This window comes from Syngnathus floridae, chromosome 8 (genome assembly GCF_059516105.1).
Source record: "Syngnathus floridae isolate MCC-2025c chromosome 8, RoL_Sflo_1.0, whole genome shotgun sequence".
In the NCBI taxonomy this organism is placed as follows: Eukaryota; Metazoa; Chordata; class Actinopteri; order Syngnathiformes; family Syngnathidae; genus Syngnathus; species Syngnathus floridae.
Window position 1 is genome coordinate 15146391 of NC_142420.1, and position 18834 is coordinate 15165224.

An 18834-nucleotide genomic window follows, 5' to 3' on the forward strand; every position below is an offset into this window, starting at 1 on the left:
TATATAAACTATGTATTAAATAACTAATATAAACAAGAATTTTATTGAACCATCCCTGTCACTCCAAATCAATAAATCCATCAGAATCTTCGTCTTCCGTGTCAAAAAAAAAAAAAACAGCTGTTGACGCTGGAAAGACTACGTGCGCCGCGGACTAGATATATCAAATGAATGTGATATAAACAACAATTTTATCAAACCATCCGTGTCAATCCAAATCAGTAAATTCATCAGAATCTCCGTCTTCCGTGTCAAAAAAAAAAAAAGAAAAAACACAGCTGTTGACACCGGAACTACGTGCGCTGCTGACGTCAGACTAGATATATCAAATAAATGTAATATAAACAACAATTTTAACGAACCATCCGTGTCACTCCAAATCATTAAATCCACTGGAATATTCATCCTCTGTGTCAAAAAAAAAAAACGAAAAAAAAAACCCCAGCTGTTGACCTACGTGTGCGCTGACGTCAGCCTCGTTGTCAGTTGGTGGCTCCAATTATTCCACAGATCTACGTATATAACCATATTGTAGCATTACCAAAATACCAGGCAAGACATGGGTTTGATGACCGGCTCTTTATTTCACAAATCAAGAGCTCAACATGTGAGCCAACACACGCAAGCGCCCTGGATCGCTCCCCCACCCCCGCTGCCTTCACGGCCTCCCTAGAAAATCGGAAACTACTTAAGTCTAACAACATACACGTTGCTACTCTAAATAAACTATATGTCAAATAACTATAACATAAATAACAAGTTTATCAAATAATCTTTGTCACTCCAAATCATTAAATATCCCGACTTCGGAAGTCAGTAAATGGATTTCATTGTCAGTGAGGCTCCAATTATTCCACAGCCATAGTGCGCCCTCATGCAGTTTAAAATGAAAATAACATGTGAAGTGGTCAACTATACTCGTAAGTAAAGTGTTAATGATCAAGTAAAAATTCACATATAAGTCGCTCCTGAGTATAAGTCGCCCCCCCCCCCACCCAGAGTATGAAAATAACGCGACTTATAGTCCTAAAAATACGGTATTCCAATTAAAATCTCCTATCAGCAGTCTTCACATGTAAAAACACTCAATAAAGCACATGGAATCAAAAACTTGTTTTTGATCGTGCGTACCACTCCGTTTGAAAAGACATGCTCCTAAGTCCCGTTGTCCGAATCAAACCTTTTAACTCCGGAGTTGCTCTTCCTTTACTGATCACCTCCTGCTTCGACCGAAAATCCATAGTTGAAAATCGTTTGTATATGTAATCCTCCATTGTAAAACGAAATGTAAAAACGAAAAAAAAAAAAACGAATGTAAAACGAAATAAATAGACGACGGCTCCTCAGTTGTTCACTTTAAATTTCAACTGGAGATCACTTCTTCTACAGGTGGGCGCATGAAGCATCCCGGGATCATTAGCACCCTCTGCCATAAGGCTGGAGAACCTTTTTTTCATTGCCTCCGTAAGGTGTCTTTTCAAAGCCGTTTTGTTCATCTAAAGCACAGGTGTCAAACTCAAGGCCCGGGGGCCAGATACGGCCCGCCACATCATGTTATGTGGCCCGCGAAGACAAATTGTGCATCAAATTCGTGTCATTACTAGAATTTACAAATTGTCTTCACTTTTAATATCTTTTTTTAAAATATTTGACCAGTTTTTACTCGTCTATTTTGAAAACGTGTTATTTGTCAGTTTGTTTTGTAGCTTTTACTGTAGATAGATAGATAGATAGATAGATAGATAGATAGATAGATAGATAGATAGATAGATAGATAGATAGATAGATAGATAGATAGATAGATAGATAGATAGATAGATATTTTATATATAACTCATATATGTAATGTGAGGTGCTCCTAAATTTATTTAGGTTGATAATGGCCCTCCGAAAGAAGCTATGACTACAATGCGGCCCGCAAAAAAAATTGACACCCCTGATCTAAAGAAACACGACGTTACAGACAGATGACAAAAAACACTAGATATTATATACATCAGCTTAACTACGGAAATTAGTTAATGGGGCCACAGTGTTTGAACACAAACAGCGACATAGAGATAGACAGCAGTTCAGCCTCACTGCATAGCCTGTCAGCATATAGCCGTGTGATTACGCAATCCTCAGAGGTAAGGCAGGAAGTTGGCTCCTCCGAGCGAATCGTCTTCGGTTTTAAAATATGTATAAAAAGTATAAAAGTTAAAAGTCCAGCGATTTTGGTTTAAAATTATACAAAACTACTGAAATTAAAAGGAAAATTGCTATAATAAAAACAATTGAATTTGTTTTTGTCAAGGTCGGGTGGAGCATGGAGCAGGACGACCAAGTGCAGCTTGGACCAGGGTTTATTGGTGAACTCAAAAAGGCAAACTAACAGACTCGGCAACCGACATGACTCATTAACAAAACCTAACAACAAGACTGACCGAAAAAGACGTGAAACAAAATGACCGGGTGACATTACCAATGACAGCAACTGGAACCAAAAAGACATCATGACGTTGACACATAACAATGATCCGACATTGAGTGAGGGGCAGACAGGACTTATATACATGACAGGTAACGAGAGGCAGGTGGGAATAATCACACTGATCATGGGCACACAGGAGGGGAGGGGCGAGCACACAGACAGAAACCAAGACAACAGACACATAGTGGAGCAGTTGGGGACGAGACGTGACAGTTTTTCCCCCTTTTCATGATGGCAGGGGAGGCCTCCTCTGACCGCACCTCACTGGTGTCTTAGAATAACTGGAAACAGCTGGCAAAATCTCTTCAATTGAATCTTGAGGCAGTGAGACAGAAATGTTTGTGCATTTGCATCCTCTCTGTCATTGTTGCACCTGTAGCCTGCACCCGGGTAGCAAAATGAAGTGAATTAACGGATGACTTCATTTGACAAGAGTTAAGCATTTAGTTGAATGTCAAGCAAAATCCATGAGGTCACTTTCATTCCACAATTATATTGGACCGGTGCAAGGTTTAGAATAACACTCCATTTATTTTATTTAGGATATCTAGAGACTGATTGTATTAAAATACGGACTAAGCAGTTTGTGTGGACCATAAACTCAGACGATCTCTAGTCATAAGCAATGCTCATTGATAATATGTTTTGGCCAAATGGGCATTATAAAATATACGTTGTCTTAGTGAAGTTTGTGACTCCTGATTATAAACCTTAATACATAGTATATGAAAATCCATTTGAACCATATTTGTATTAGTCTATCATGATTTGATGGCTCAGTCGCGAAAGACACACCGAATCACATGGCTCACAGACAGAACAATATTGCTGATGTGCACAATTCTGTTCACAGAGTGTGGCTCCAGACCTAAGCACTTAACTCGTATCGTTGGAGGAAACATCTCCCAGCCAGGCCAGTTTCCCTGGCAGGTTAGCCTTCATTTCAGCAGTGAACACATCTGTGGAGGTTCTATCATAACATCACGTTGGATTGTCACAGCAGCACACTGTGTGTTTGGGTAAATCAATCTCACACACACACACACTCGCGCACGCACACACACACACACATAACATGCACGCACGCGCAAACACAAAATCTGACCAGAAAATATTGGCCAGGTGGTCACCTGCGTCCAACACAGGTAGCAGAGCGATGAGGCACCGCAGCAATTTTGAACAAATTTATTCACCTTTTCCCTCAACATAGAACTTCAACAATAGAGTATTTTAAGTAAAAGTAATGGTATTGCAAGACATGAATGATCATGAGTCCTGTAACATTATTGTCGTGCGTCCAACACAGGTGGCAGAGCTGGCCGGAAAAGCCGAGTAGGCACCGCAGCTAATTTGATCAAATTTAATTACCTTTTCCCTCAACGTAGAACTTCAACAATAGAGTATGCTGTCATTTTATAGTAAATGTAATGGTATCTCAACACATGAATGGTCATGTCCTGACATGAGTCCTGTCACATTATTGTCGTGAGTTACATTTGATGTGTGCCAATTAACAGACAGTACTCATATTGAAGCATTCTGTCAATTCTTCTCAAAGATGCATGATATAGCAGATCTTATTACCTTTCCTATTATCTGTTACCAGATTTGCAGACCCTTCCTTGTGGGTAGTCCATGTGGGAGAGATAGAGCAACCAGTCCATGGAGCCCTGTCTCTTGCAGTGGAGCAAATCATACATCATGCTCGTTATCACCCCAAAGGACTGGATTATGATGTTGCACTTGTGAAACTCACCAAGCACCTTGTTTTCAATGGTATGGTGTTATTTTGTGCACTTTTGTGCACCCGGTTCACACGGCAGGATAATTGGCCTCGACAAACGTAGGACAGCTCTGATTCTTGTAATGGCTCCAAAGATAATCCTATCAGATATTCCTTCCGTGTGTGGTGTGCTCAGACCGTTCTCAATCGCTCGGGAGAATGTTTTGGCTGCTCCAATGTCAAATCGGAGATCTTCAAAACGTTGGACTGTTTTGGCTTGACTTTTCATCGTATGTGGTGTGCCCAAGGACAAATGAGCATGCAAGTTGACAGTGATGGGCAGCCAATCAGAAAGTGAGGTGACAAGGTGGCACAGAATCACGGTGTGTAATACAAAATCAAATCACTCATGGTGCAACAGAAAGTTGGTGCTCGCGCTGTCTCAGCCATGTTTATTTACATCACGTCTTGGGAGGTTTTGCAGGATGTGGAAATATTCATGAATGAAATCAGTTTGTGTGTGATGTGATATATTGAGTTTGCCATGTGGCTACACACCACCACTACGTTCAAATCTTGCCGTGTGACCCAGGGTTTTTGATTTGATTTGACTTTGATTAAAAACTTTTTTTCACTGAACTGGTTGTCAACTTGTAGAGAGTGATACGTATGTATTACAAAACATAAACAAGAAGAATATGGATTTTAACAGACTCCAAAAAGCAAATCAAAATTCGGCAAAGACGAAACATGTATCTGTCAAACCTTATTCAGAAAAATTGGCATATTGCACATGTTCTCTTTAAAGCTATTGATTCTGCAATTAAAATCCAACAGCCTATTTGAACTGGAAAGCCCTGAAATGAGCAATACATTTCCGCAGTTTTTCTGTGACAAGTTTGCGACAGCGAGGGCACTTATCTCAAACGCCACACGTGACCCTTTTAGCCATGTTCCTTGTTCCGCTGTGTATTAAAATCCTTTGAAGCAGTTTCCTTGATGTTTTTACAGATTATGGTTCACCAGTTATAAACAGCAGTTTTTGTCTGCTGTAGTCCCCTAACATTTTAAACACACCATCTCAGTGGCCTAGTGGTAGAGTGTCCGCCCTGAGACCGGAAGGTTGTGGGTTCAAACCCTGGCCGGGTCATACCAAAGACTATAAAAATGGGACCCATTGCCTCCCTGCTTGGCACTCAGCATTAAGGGTTGGAATTGGGGGGTTAGATCACCAAATGATTCCCGGGCGCGGCACCGCTGCTGCTCACTGCTCCCTTCGGGGATGGGTTAAATGCAGAGACAAATTTCACCGCACCCAGTTGTGTGTGTGTGACACAATCATTGGGACTTTAACTTTAACAAATCTGGCCTTGATCAAAGTGTGCTGTCTAATTTTAGTCCCATCTCCAAGCTACCTTTTATTTCTAATATTCTGGAAAAAGTGGTACACACCGTCTAAATCATACTTGGATAAATATAATGTCATAGAGGTGTTCCAATAAGGTTTCAAGATAATGCACAGTCATCCCTTTTACGAGTTTTTAATTATATGCTGCACAAATGAAACTGACACTATGCGTGCCTGGTTTTCTTGGATCTAACTACAGTGGGCCACAGTATTCTGCCAACTTGTTTGCAGCACCAGTTTGGAATTAGTGGTTGCGCTCTCGAGTGGTTTGGATCCTATATGGTTGGCAGGACATTCTGGGTTAGCCTTGGTCACTTTGAGTACCGTTCTGACCCTCTGTCGTATGAGGTTCCACAAGGGGCCTTGCTATTTTATTGCATTTGCTATGTAAGCATGGCATTTCCTTCCACTGCTATGTTCAGAACTGTTAGATCTATATCCCACTGAGCACAAAGGAGCATTCTCCTTATGACAAATTTTGTCCTGCTTAGAAGAATTTTCATAGAATTTTCTAAATTTCATTGACAGAAAAACTGAAATTATGTTTTTTGGTTCCAGAGGTCCCACCATCTTGACCTGGGCCACCTGGCATCTTACCTTAAACCAGTGCTTCTCAATAATTTTCTGTGATGCTTTCGTATAGCTCTCAATTCTCTTATCTCCGTCTCTCTTGGCCATTCTTTTCAACCCTGTTCAATATTTTTCCATGGTGTCCCACTGCAGTTTTTATCGCCTGCTCTGTGCTACGTGTGCGCATGTCCCGTGTGCTCGACACTGTAGAGCAGGGGCCACCAACACGGTGCCCGCGGGCACCAGGTCGCCCGTGAGGAGCACATGAGTCACCCGCAGGACTCTTCTAAAATTAGCTCAAATAGCGGCACTTGTCAGTGAGCTGCATCTATTTATTTTACAGTCAAACCTCGGTTTCCGATTGTCCCGGTTCTCGAACAAATCGGAATTTGAACAAAAATTTCGAGATATTTTTGCTTCGGTTGCTGAACAAAATTCGCAGGTTGAACCTTGCGAAATGAGCCGGGAGGACCCGAGAAAACCTGACCGCGCTGCCCGGATGCCGACTGACTCTGTAGTTATTGTATTTTCGTTACTTTGAGGATTGTATTCACCCTTAATCATGCCTCCAAAGTAAGCAAGTGGGAGCAGTAAAGCCATCCTAAAACACAAAGACGCTTTAAAGCAATGCAACAGTGAGCGCCCGGACCAAATTAAGCTCCCTGCGCACTGAGGTCCACTTACATTTTGGAAAGTACATCAGGACTTTAAAAATATTTTCGAAATTTCAGCGACAGCTCTGTCACAATAGTGCGACCAGCGCGGTGCAGTTGCGCGCTCGGCGACGCGTTACGGTTGCGCGATCGGACAAAATTAAACTCCCTGCGCACTTAGGTACACTTAAATTCTGGTAAGTACATCAGGGCTTTAAAATTATTTTCAAAATTTCAGCGACGGCTCTGTCACAATAATGCGACCAGCGTGGTGCAGTTGCGTGGTCGGCGACGCGCTACGGTTGCGCGTTCGGTGCGCTGCAGATGCGCGATCGGACAAAAATGCGCAAATGAAAAAATGCTTAAAAAAGGCATTTTTCTTTAGTCTTGGAACGGACTAAAAATTTTTTCCATTATTTGCAATGGGAAAAATAGATTCGGAATTCGACCGATTCGCTTCTCAGTCATTAGAGGTCTTGTGTGTGCATTGGGAAACCGTCTTTATAATTTCTTTCTCATCCGCTGCAGTAAGGAACATTCCTGTCTATTAAACTATTACACTGCTCCTCAGATGTTACTGGATCTGGGATTTGTTTGGCCAGATCAGGTCCCACACTTACAAATAATTTATTAAAGTCGTTAGCCACTTCTTGCATATCATGCTTCTCAGTGTTATTGATAATAAAATATTTAGGATAATTTATTGTTTTAGAGCCATTTTTTATTACAGTATTCATTATATTCCATATTTCTTTGGTGTTATTTTATTATCATTTAATATTTTATTATAGTATTCTTTCCTAGCAGCTATTTTAATATAAGTCAGTTTGTTCTTATATTGTTTGTATTCACTGACTCTTTAGTTCTCTGTCTCATAAATGCTCTGTAAAGTGTATTTTTCTTTTTACTGGCATTTTGTAAGCCCTTTGTGATCCAGGGATGATCTACATAATTTAGTTTCCTATTACTTTTACAGTATTTGTCATATAACCTTTTGAAAATTTTTAAGAATTCCTCGTATGCACAGTTAATGTTATTTTTATTGTATATAGTATCCCAGTTTTGTGACATTAACCCATTTTTAAATGCGTTTATTGTTTCTTCTGTTTTAATTCTTCTGTATTCCTGTTTTTTGGCCGGTTGAGTAATTTTATAGCTGTCATCAAAAACCTTAAAAGTGTTTGGATTGAGTAAATCAATGTTGAAGTCTCCACAGATGAAAATTGTTTTGTAACTGATTTTTGAAAACACCTCCACCATCCATTCTGTGAACAGTTCAATACTAGAACCTGGTGTCCGATATATGCAGCTAATGATTAAATGTTTCTTTTTTCTTTAAGTATTTCAATTGTTATGCATTCCAATATGTTGTTAACAACCATTGACATGTCCTTTATCACCCTGACGTTTAATGTCTTTTCCACATAGATCGCAACTCCTCCTTCACCTTTGTTTTGTCGATCTATGTGTATAAATTCATATCCCTCCACCTCAAAGTCTGCCCCTTTTACTGTGTTGATCCATAATTTCGTTATTGCAATAATGTTCAATGGGCGAGTAAACTGATGCAGATATCCTTAATGTTTGTGCAGTTGGCATACAGACTCCTACTGTTAATATGTATAATGGACAGTTTGCTATCTTTATTAATTCTATGAAATTCTTCATCAGTATAGTAACTGCAGCTATTGTTGATTGAGTTGAAGAAGTCGTTATCCGGGTCCATATCATGTTCCATATCCAGTGAACTGTGGTCAGTATATTGAAATGATTGGAGTTCCAGTTTTTCGTGTTCACTAATCCTCTGAGTTATGTTACTATTGTCTTCAAGTGTAGATGCTTGACTCTTTCGGTGTGTGTCATGGTTGTTAGAGTTTACCTTACCGTCCTGCATGATGATCATTGGTATCTGTCCAGCTCCTCGGTACTTCTTACCATCAGCACTTTTGCTGTTCCATTGAGCTTGATAAATATTTTACAGTTTGTAGTCCAGGTGTGATGAATTTTTTTCTGCTTCTTGAGGTAGCGTGCTTTTTTGGCGATATCAGCGTTGCGCTACGTCAGGTGCTCATTGATGTAGACGTCGGTTCCTCTCAACTTTCTTCCTTGTTTTAATAGTGCAATCTTGTGTTTTTGGTTGACAAACCGCATGATGACAGCAGATTTGTCCCCGGGGCTCCTCTTGGGCAGAGAGTGGCAAGCTTCGATGTTGTCGCAGTCCAGCTGTATCCCCTTGGACTGCAGGAAGGTAGCCACCTGTTGCTCCGTGGAGCTAACATCCAGTTCATCGAGCTCACCTCTCTCGCCAGCGGCCAACGCCCGGGCGTATGACCGGGCTTTGATGTTGAGTCCGGAGATGATAACGTCGTTGATTCTGGTGTACTGCTCCAGGTCGGTAACCCTGCTTTTCAGAAAGGTGATTCTCTTATCCTTTTTCTCATTCTGGATGCGGAGAGCTTTAACCTCCTCGACCAACATAAGGGTGCCTTTATGCTGCAGCCTGACAGCAGAGACTTCTTCATTGAGGAAGTCCAACGCTTTTTTAATATCATTGACCTCCACCGAAGAGAGGGCAGCCGATGGTGCCTTCTTTGGACCCATGTTTGGGACGCGCTAGTTGGTTTTAGCAGTGAAGCAGTGTGTTGTAACTTCGCGGCTAGTTTAATCTAGTACAGCCAAAAGAAAAGCATGTTCCCTGGTGTCACACGCGCCCCCCTTGGTATCGCACCATGCCCCCCCAGGGGGGCGCACCCCACTATTTGAGAAGCACTGCCTTAAACCAACAGTGTCAATCTTTGATTTTAAATTGGACAATGATTTAAAATATGACCGCCAAATCAGTGCTGTTGTCAAATCCAGCTTCTTCTTATGCAGCTGGCTAAGGTGAAGCCCTTCCTTTCTCATCAGTGCTAAATAACATCACATCTCGGCTAGACTACTGCAATGTACTTTATTTTGGCGTCAGCCAGTCCTCACTCAAGCATCTCCAGTTGCACCCCTATCTGGAGTTCGTAAGAGGGCGCACATTTCTGGCCTCCCTTCACTGTATATTGTACAATGTATATATTCACAGTATATTTTAAAGTTAAAGTCCCAATGATCGTCACACACACATATGGGTGTGGTGAAATTTGTCCTCTGCATTTAACCCATCACTGTGTGATTTTGATCCATCCCCTGGAGGAGAGGGGAGCAGTGAGCAGCAGCGGTGCCGCACTCGGGAATCATTTGGTGATCTAACCCCCCAATTCCAACCCTTGATGCTGAGTGCCAAGCAGGGAGGCAATGGGTCCCATTATTATAGTCTTTGGTATGACCCGGCCGGGGTTTGAACCCACGACCTTCCAGTCTCAGTGCGGACACTCTACCACTAGGTTCATTTAAGATACTTCTATTTGTTTTCAAATCGTTAATTGCTCTCACCCAAGCTTACTTCTCTGACCTCCTCCACTCGTACGCATCTGCCTCAGGTCAGCAGACCAGATGCTACTGGAAGTACGGAAGACTAAGCGGAGCCTCATAGGGGATCGAGCTTTTTCTGTTGCTGGTCTTTCCCTCTGGAATGACCCCACTCTCTGACCATTTTTAAACTCGTTTGAAGACCCGTTTTAGTTTGGCTTTCAACTGACTTTGTTGTTATCGTTTTATTTCTGTATTTTAATACTAATTTGTGGTTTAATGTACTGTTTTCACTGTAATTGTGGTTCTCCTATTGTTATATATAAAGCGCTTTGTTATAGCTCCGTTGTTCTGAAATATGTTATATAAACAAAGTTGCATTGTATGCACAATTGCTCCATTTTAACCATGTTGCTCTTATTTATTTATTTATTTATTTATTTATTGCTTTTATTTATTCATTGTATGTGCCTTCTTTGTTTTTACTTTTTGTATTGTTTACTTGAATGTTTTGTTTGTCCGTGGACCAATATAATATATATATATATATATATATATATATATATATATATATATATATATATATATATATATATATATATATATATATATATATATATATATATATATATATATATATATATATACATATATATATATATATATTGTTGTCAGTGCTGCATTCACATCTTCTCGGAGACTTTCTGAGGGTACTTCACTTAGCCTCTGCAGTGTGTATCTAGGTTCCCAAGCATTCATTCTCGCCATGATCTTGTTCTTCAGGTCAGTTGCTGCCTTGTTCAGCTTGATTGTGCTTATTGGGGTTTCGTACCCAACCTCTGGACTTGTACATGGATTTAACTCGTCTCTGACCTGGTGCTCTGGTTGACCTTCGCTATGGCATTTGTGTTGTATCTCATCAATCTCGAGCTGTGATAGCAGGTGCCGTTTATGGATATTGGAACATTGAGCTACTAATTGCTTGGCCGATAGTGCTGACTGCTATTGTTCCCGCATTCTCTGCATGTAACCCCTCTCGCTCGGGTTGCTGGAGTAGTAGCATTCCAACAGATCCTTATTCTCGCATCTCGCCCATTTGTGTCTTGTTCCAGTAGCCCATTTTTCATCAGGGTGCTCTGGTTCCCCAGCACCTGACACAGACCTTGTTTCTCCGGGCGACGTCTGGCATGTCTTCCGTTTCTTGTACTCTCATTATCTCTGAGGTAGGCGGTATCGTTAAAGGTCTTGCCTAAGGACCCACACTGACTGTTGGTAAGGTAATCGCTCATTGCTCATATTGTGCCCCTGCCGGGAATCGAACCGTTTGTGTGCCAGTCATGGTGGCCAGGAGGTGGAGGAATTTTGAGGGCTTTAGCCAATTTTAGTAGGAGGCCGTCACGTCACACCGTGTCGTGCGCTGCTGAAAGATCGACGAATACTGTTTCCTTCTTTTGCTTATTTTCGTACCCGCTTTCTATTATTGAGGCCAATGTGAGTACTTGGTCGGTAGTGTTTCTTTTAGGTCTGAAACCAGGTTGTTGTGGCAGGATTTATGTCTCAATGTGGGGGCGATATGCGTGTTATCATCACTCACTCCGGGAGCTTGCAGAGACAACATAAAAAGGATATTGCTCTGTAATTATCTGGGTTTCCCGCTGATTTACCTGGTTTCAGGATTGCCAACACCTTTTCTCTCCGCCACATATTGTAGTATCTTCCTGTGTTGATGGCATGCATGAATGATTTAGCCACCCACTCTGTGGCGTGATTGCCCAGGTGCTTTAACATCTTAGGGTATATCGCATCGACTCCTGCCGCCTTTCCCACTGCCACTAGTAAATGTAGCGCTTGTTTGATTTCGTCTTTGGTTACAGAGCTTGACGGTTGAGGGACCTCATTGCCACTCAGAGAGTTGAAAATTCTCTGGTACTCTTTATGGGTGGAAATTGCGTATGTTGTCCTCTATTTTTTATGTCCTTTGAAATATCTGATTGGTGCGGTTGTATGTTGGGTGCGTGTGCTGTTTCTGTCCAGTGATTTAATGGTCTTTAAGGCCCTTCTGCTGGACCTTACAAAGTCCAGTCTGTTAGAGTGGTGCTCACGCTAACTGATTTGCAAGAACCACACGGGAGACAGTATGCCTTTTGAACACTTGCAAGTGGAGAAATTGTTCGTCACTGTGCATACAGCGATGTTCGAACGAAGTCTGACTTTGGATTCTTGCAAGAGAGTATTTATTGAGAGAAAGCAGGGTGGGGGTGAGAGTGGCTTGGTTCGGTGAACCCCTGGCCTCTGGTCAAATAAGAGCAGGAGGTGTTTTACGACATTGTGTAAACAGAACAACTTTGATTGCTTCCTCTGCAGCTGGTCAGTCAGTTCAAAGGATTTTAGCACTTTGTTCTACTACTTTGTTAAGACAGGACAAGTTTGGTTAATTATTACAGGTTACATTCCAACATAATCATAGGATCAAACTAATCTATCAACCCTAAAACAGTCCCTCGACTGTTTCTACCCAGCGCTCCCGCCTGCCTTCTTGTAGCGAATTTAGCAGTTGTGTGCCGATTTCATCACTGGGGATTCACTCATATTCTTCCAACAATCTTTGGGGTTCCTCAGTCCACGCGGAAATACAGTATCTCACAAAAGTGAGAACTGCCCTCTCATTTCTGCAATGTTTTAATTATATCTTGTCATGGAACAACACTGAAGAAATGACACTTTGAGACAATGTTAAGTCACTGAAGAGCTTGGATAGCAAAGTAAATGTATTGTTACTTCAAAGTAACTCAAAATACAACAATGAATGTGTAAAATGCTGGCAACAAAAGTGAGTACACTCCAACTGAAAATGTCAAAATTGGACCCAAATGTCAATATTTTGTGTGGCCACCATTATTTTCCAGCTTCGCCGTAACCCTTTTAGGCTTGGCGTTCACCAGAGCTTCACAGGTCCACTTCTTGGAGGTGTGTTTGGGGTCGTTATTGTGTTGGAATACTGCTCCGCAGCCCAGTTTACAGAGGGAGGATCATGCTCTGCTTCAGCATTCCACAGTACATCTTGGCATTCATTGTTCCCTCAATGAACTGTAGCTCCCCAGTGCCAGCAGCACTCATACAGCCCCAGGCGCTCCCTCTACCATCCTTGCCTGTAGGCAAGACACACTTGTCTTTGTACTCTTCACCTGGTTGCCGCCACACACGCTGGACATTATCTGGACCAAATATTTTTATCTTGGTCTCATCAGACCACAGGACATGGTTCCAGTAAACCACATCCTTAGTCTGCTTGTCTTCAGCAAACCTTTTGCAAGCTTCCTTGTCTATCTTTTTAGAAGATGCTTTTTCCTGGGACAACAGCCATGCAGACCAATTGAATGCAGTGTGCGGCGTATGGTCTGAGCACTGACAGACTGACCCCCCACCCCTTAAACCTCGACAGCAATGCTGACTGCACTCATACGCCTATTTTCCAATGCCAACCTCTGAATATGACGCTGAGCGCGCTGTCAATCGTGCACTTATCTGATGTAAGTGACCGGCTCTCCGTTTGAAGGGTAAAATTCTGTACTTTAGCCCCTCTGCAGTAATGCAGTCTGTAGGGGAGACGAGAATTGATTTAAGCCGGTACGGAAAGAAGATTCGTTCCGAGTCTAACCGCTGTTCAGGCAACTAATCTATTGTTAGATTAATTCCGTCATTTCCGGACGCCAGTCCCGCTGAAATCAAAGAAACCCGAGAGTTGAGCAACTACTTTGTCGAGACCCAGGATCTCCTTGATTGCGGTCGTTTCAGCGGTTCTCCTTTCCTATTGACATTGTTGCTTTTGTTCTCCGCTCAGAATAGTTTAGCAGTCTTTGTTAAGACCGCAGGAACTCGTTTTCACTAGCGTACACTCACACTAGCTGAGCTTAAGTTAACGGTTTCGAACCAGATTCTGACACTCCCTGATGTCAAGGATTAAAGCTGTCTTCATTTAAAAAATAACTGAATGGTTTAAGGTATGATTATGATAGAGAAACAAAAGAGATTTAAAGCATAAAAGATCAAAATAATCATTAATCGAAATTAAATGATTATAAAGTAGAAATTTAATGAATAAGCAAGAAAGAGAATTACAAGTTTCAATTGTTTGAACAACTAACAACAATTTCCACTCACCATTCTCAATAGAGCAAAAATTATTCAGTCTCGAAGTTCTCTCGATCCCTCCGGGCGAGAGAGAGCGATGCTCTTTGTCCAAACGAACCTTTTATACCAGTCCAGTTCGTCGTACTATGCCTGCTTGGTCACGTACCAGTTTTTTTCCATGACGTCATACATTGGCCTCAGATGACCCAAATGCTTCCAAATAGACTGCACCTGCATCTCAGCCGGTCTCAACCGGATTCAACCAGATGAGGTGACCATGTTTTCACGGAAGTAACTATTTTCTCAGGGATGCTTCATCCTGTTTCCCACTCCCAAATCTTGTCAACTGTCCATCAACGTGACATTTGCAAATGTTTTTTCTCTGACTTGTGTTCCGTCAAACAGCATTTTGTTTAGGCTTCAACTGGATGCACGTGACCGAGGTCACGCTCATATGTGGAATCTCAGTCTTCCACCACTTAGTATCACCATTAACCCTTTCCGCCTCCTTGTCTTCGCTCACATTCATACATTCATGTGTAAATGGAACATCAATACTACATAGATGTTTGATACTGATCAAACATCGTGACAATACTAACACACATACTTTCACAATAATCAATCTAACACATAATCATAACTATGATCGTGGATTCTCTTAGTTAGCAGGTTAAAACACTCAAGCATCTTCAAAACGTATTTTGACAAGCTGGCGATCTAGGTCAAGCTCAAGCGTGGGATTGCAGTCTTCCACCCACGGTATCACTGTCAGCCCCTTATCCTTACTCGACGCTTAATACATTCATGTGTAAATGAAACATCAGTGCTATGATGCTGCTCAAGTTGCTACTAATTAGTAGTTAGCTAGTATAGTTATACAATATTGCAAAACAAAACAAAATAAAATATATTGCAGCTTACTCTAACTGTGATTAACATGTCTCATTCTCATTACCTAACGATGAGCATGGGCTTCCCTAGTTAGCAAATTGCAGTCAAGGAGTTTCAGAGTATATTGTAGCAAAACAAAATAATATAACATAATCCAAAATTGTGTGTTGCTGTGCTTCAGAACAAGTCTTCATCTAATTGATGACTTTTTAAACTATTAATTTACTATGTTAGGTCAATCTGACTTTGGCACCATCTTAAAGTCCCAATGATCATCATCACACACACATCTGGGTGTGGTGAAATTTGTCCTCTGCATTCAACCCATCCCCATGTGATTTTGATCCATCCCCTGGGGGAGAGGGGAGCAGTAGCGGTGCCGCGCTCGGGAATTATTTGGTGATCTAACCCCCCAATTCCAACCCTTAATGCTGAGTGCCAAGCAGGGAGGCAATGGGTCCCATTTTTTTATAGTCTTTGGTATGACCCGGCCAGGGTTTGAACCCACAACCTTCCAGTCTCAGGGCGGACACTCTACGACTAGGCCACTGAGCTGGTGAAATGTGGAACGGGAATGGAAGTTTACTGGTTCAACCAACAAATTCCCCTTTACCAATTTTAACAATAGTTAATTTTGAAGAACTAACTTTTAAGTAACCCCTACTCAAGCCCCCTTCTTCAGGTCTTCCATGTCAAGCTTTGAAATTTGGAATTTCATCTTAGCCAATTCGTCTGGGCCAAATCCAATACACACTCACGCACCATCTTTTGACATCCTATCCACCATGTAACTCGACAGCGCGCACTCAACTCCTTTGGTCGACCATGGCGAGGCCTGTTTTGAATGGAACTTGTCCTCTTAAACCACTGTATGATCTTAGCCACTGTGCTACAGCTCAGTTTCAGGGTGTTGGCGATCTTCTTATAGCCTAGGCCATCTTTATGTAGAGGAATAATTATTTTTTTAGATCCTCAGAGAGTTCTTTGCCATGAGGTGCCATGTTGAACTTCCTGTGATCAGTATGAGAGTGAAAATACCTAATTTAATACACCTAATCCCCAATCACACCTAACACCTCATTACACAAACTACAGTCAAACCTCGGTTTTCGAACGTCTCGGTTCTCGAACAAACTGGAATTCGAACGAAAAACTCGAGATTTTTTTGCTTCGGTTGTCGAAAAGAATTCGAAGGTCGAACCTAGCGAGATGAGCTGAAAGGACCTGAGAAAACCCGAACGTGCGGCCTGGATGCCGACTGAATCCGTTCGTTATTGTATATTTGTTACTTTGAGGATTGTATTAACCTCTAATCATGCCTCCAAAGAAAGCAAGTGGGAGCAGTAAAGCCATCCTAAAACACAAAGACGCTCTTAAAGAAATGCAACAGTGAGCGCCCGGCGCGCTGCAGTTGCGCAATCGGACAAAATTAAGCTCCCTGTGCACTGAGGTCCACTTAAATTTTGGAAAGTACATTAGGACTTTAAAAATAATTTCTAAATTTCAGCGACAGCTCTGTCACAATAATGCGACCAGCCGCGGTGCTGTTGCGCGGTCGGCAGCGCGCTACGGTTGTGTGCACTGCAGTTGCACAATCGGACAAAAACGCACAAATGAAAAAAATGCTTAAAAAAGACATTTTTTTGTTTGTTTGTCTTGGAACGGATTAAATTTTTTTCCATTATTTGCAATGGGAAAAATAGATTCAGAATTCGACCGATTCACTTCTCGAACCGCCTTCTGGAACGGATTGTGGTCGTTTGACTGTAGTCGCATTACACAGGGAGAAACAAATGCCTAAATGGTCCCAATTTTGGCTTAATTTTGAGATTTTCAGTTGGGGCTTACTCACTTTTGTTGCCAGCATTTTACACATTAATTGTTGTATTTTGAGTTACTTTGAAGTAACAATAAATTACTTTGCTATCTAAGCTCGACAGTGACTACTCAACATTGTATCAAAGTGTAATTTCTTTAGTGTTGTCCCATGACAAGATATAATTAAAACATTGCAGAAATGAGAGTGGTGTACTCACTTTTGCGAGATACTGTATATCGGGGGTGGAAGCCTCGTGGTATGAACTTTCTCGCAGACTCCGAGATTAGCCTGTTGAACCTTAACATATTTTCCTGTTTGGCGGGTATTTTTAATGTATGCTGTGAAATCATCCCATTTTGCGGTTCTAAAATTCCAGCAAGGTTTCTGGAGGGTGTGAGCGATATGGATTTTTGTGATCTTGACAGGCCTGTGTTGGCTGTGGGGAAAGTGCGGTAGTACTTCACAGTTTGCTGGGAGAGGGTTGTATGTATTGGATTTGGCAACAAATACCAGGTCAGGTGTGTATTCTCTTTGCTATCGTGGTGAGAAAAAGGTGCCTCTGTCCCTTAGACCAGGGGTCCCCAACCCCTGGTCCGCGGACCGGTACCGGGCCGCCAAGCCACACAAGAAAAAAAAAAAATAGATACGTATATATATATTTTTTTTTACCGATGATCAATTCATCCTGGTCAAGACGCTCGTCCCGGTCATGTGACATGTTTTCCCAGTCGAGCCCGTAAAGCTAGCAAAAATGAGTAAGAATTTATTTGGAAAAATATTTTAAAAATTGGCAATTCTCTCCCAATTACATCCGTTGCTGTGTCTCTTGACACAAGACGCTCGTCTCCGTCACGACATGTCACCCCAGTCGAGCCTGCGATGCAAGCAAAAATGAGCAAGAAATAGAGAAGTTTGGAAAGCTTCTTCGGAAAGGGATCAAAGCCTAATGAGGAGACTGAAGAAAAAGAGGCTACCACTTCTAAGAAAAGGAAAGCTGCATATAGAAGAACATTTCTGGAGTCCTACTTAAAATATGGATTTATCGCCACAGGTGACTCTGGCATCAGGCTAGCTAACTAGGCAATGAAGCCTTCAAAACAGCTTTGGCACATGGAGACCAAGCATCCTGCATTAAAAGACAAACCTTAACCACTTCGGGTGTCATTGTCTCCGATTACGCCTAGATGGGACCGGCTCGTTTCTGAGAAACAAGCTCAGTGCTCCCAGTAATTCAACGTAATGGTGAGTTTTATTTTTATGTCGTTTGTACTTGTTTTTATGTCAGTCGTATCATTTTATTTCATCGTATTTATATATTTATTATAAATGTGTTTTTTATTTAAATAAATGTATTATTTATTTATATAAATGCCGGTCCGCGAAAATATTTCTGACACGAAACCGGTCCATGGCGCAAAAAAGGTTGGGGACCACTGACCTATGTGACTTCCATGATGACATTAAATCATAGTAATTCCATGATTCAACAACTGCATGATGACACTGTGACCTCTGTGACCTTTCTGTTCATTAATATGAGGATGATTTATGACTTATTCCTCTGATCTTACTTTTGCTGGCTAGTAACACTACTTTCTCAATGCCTCGGCTACGCCTAAAAAGTCTGTCCATAAAGGTTATGAACAGAATGAGGAAATTTCTAATTTGATTGAAAACAAAACTAAGACCTGACTCGGAGTGTTGAATTTTGTCCACAATTCGGGAAGCCACCACCACGAATGATCATGAATGATGTTGATAAAA

The 18834-nt window shown here is 41.6% G+C and overlaps 1 protein-coding gene and 1 long non-coding RNA gene across 2 annotated transcripts in view; one reads left to right on the plus strand and one right to left on the minus strand.

Moving 5' to 3' along the window:
* tmprss3a (transmembrane serine protease 3a) overlaps nucleotides 1-18834 on the plus strand; it is a 181316-nt gene that overhangs the window by 142811 nt on the left and 19671 nt on the right. Inside the window, exons 8-9 of the mRNA XM_088382835.1 lie at nucleotides 3327-3492; nucleotides 4080-4249. Of these exons, the coding sequence (XP_088238961.1) occupies nucleotides 3327-3492; nucleotides 4080-4249 (336 nt within the window). The remainder of the gene's footprint in view (nucleotides 1-3326; nucleotides 3493-4079; nucleotides 4250-18834) is intronic.
* LOC148394672 (uncharacterized) overlaps nucleotides 1-18834 on the minus strand; it is a 128601-nt gene that overhangs the window by 84386 nt on the left and 25381 nt on the right. The gene's annotated exons all lie outside the window — the stretch shown is intronic.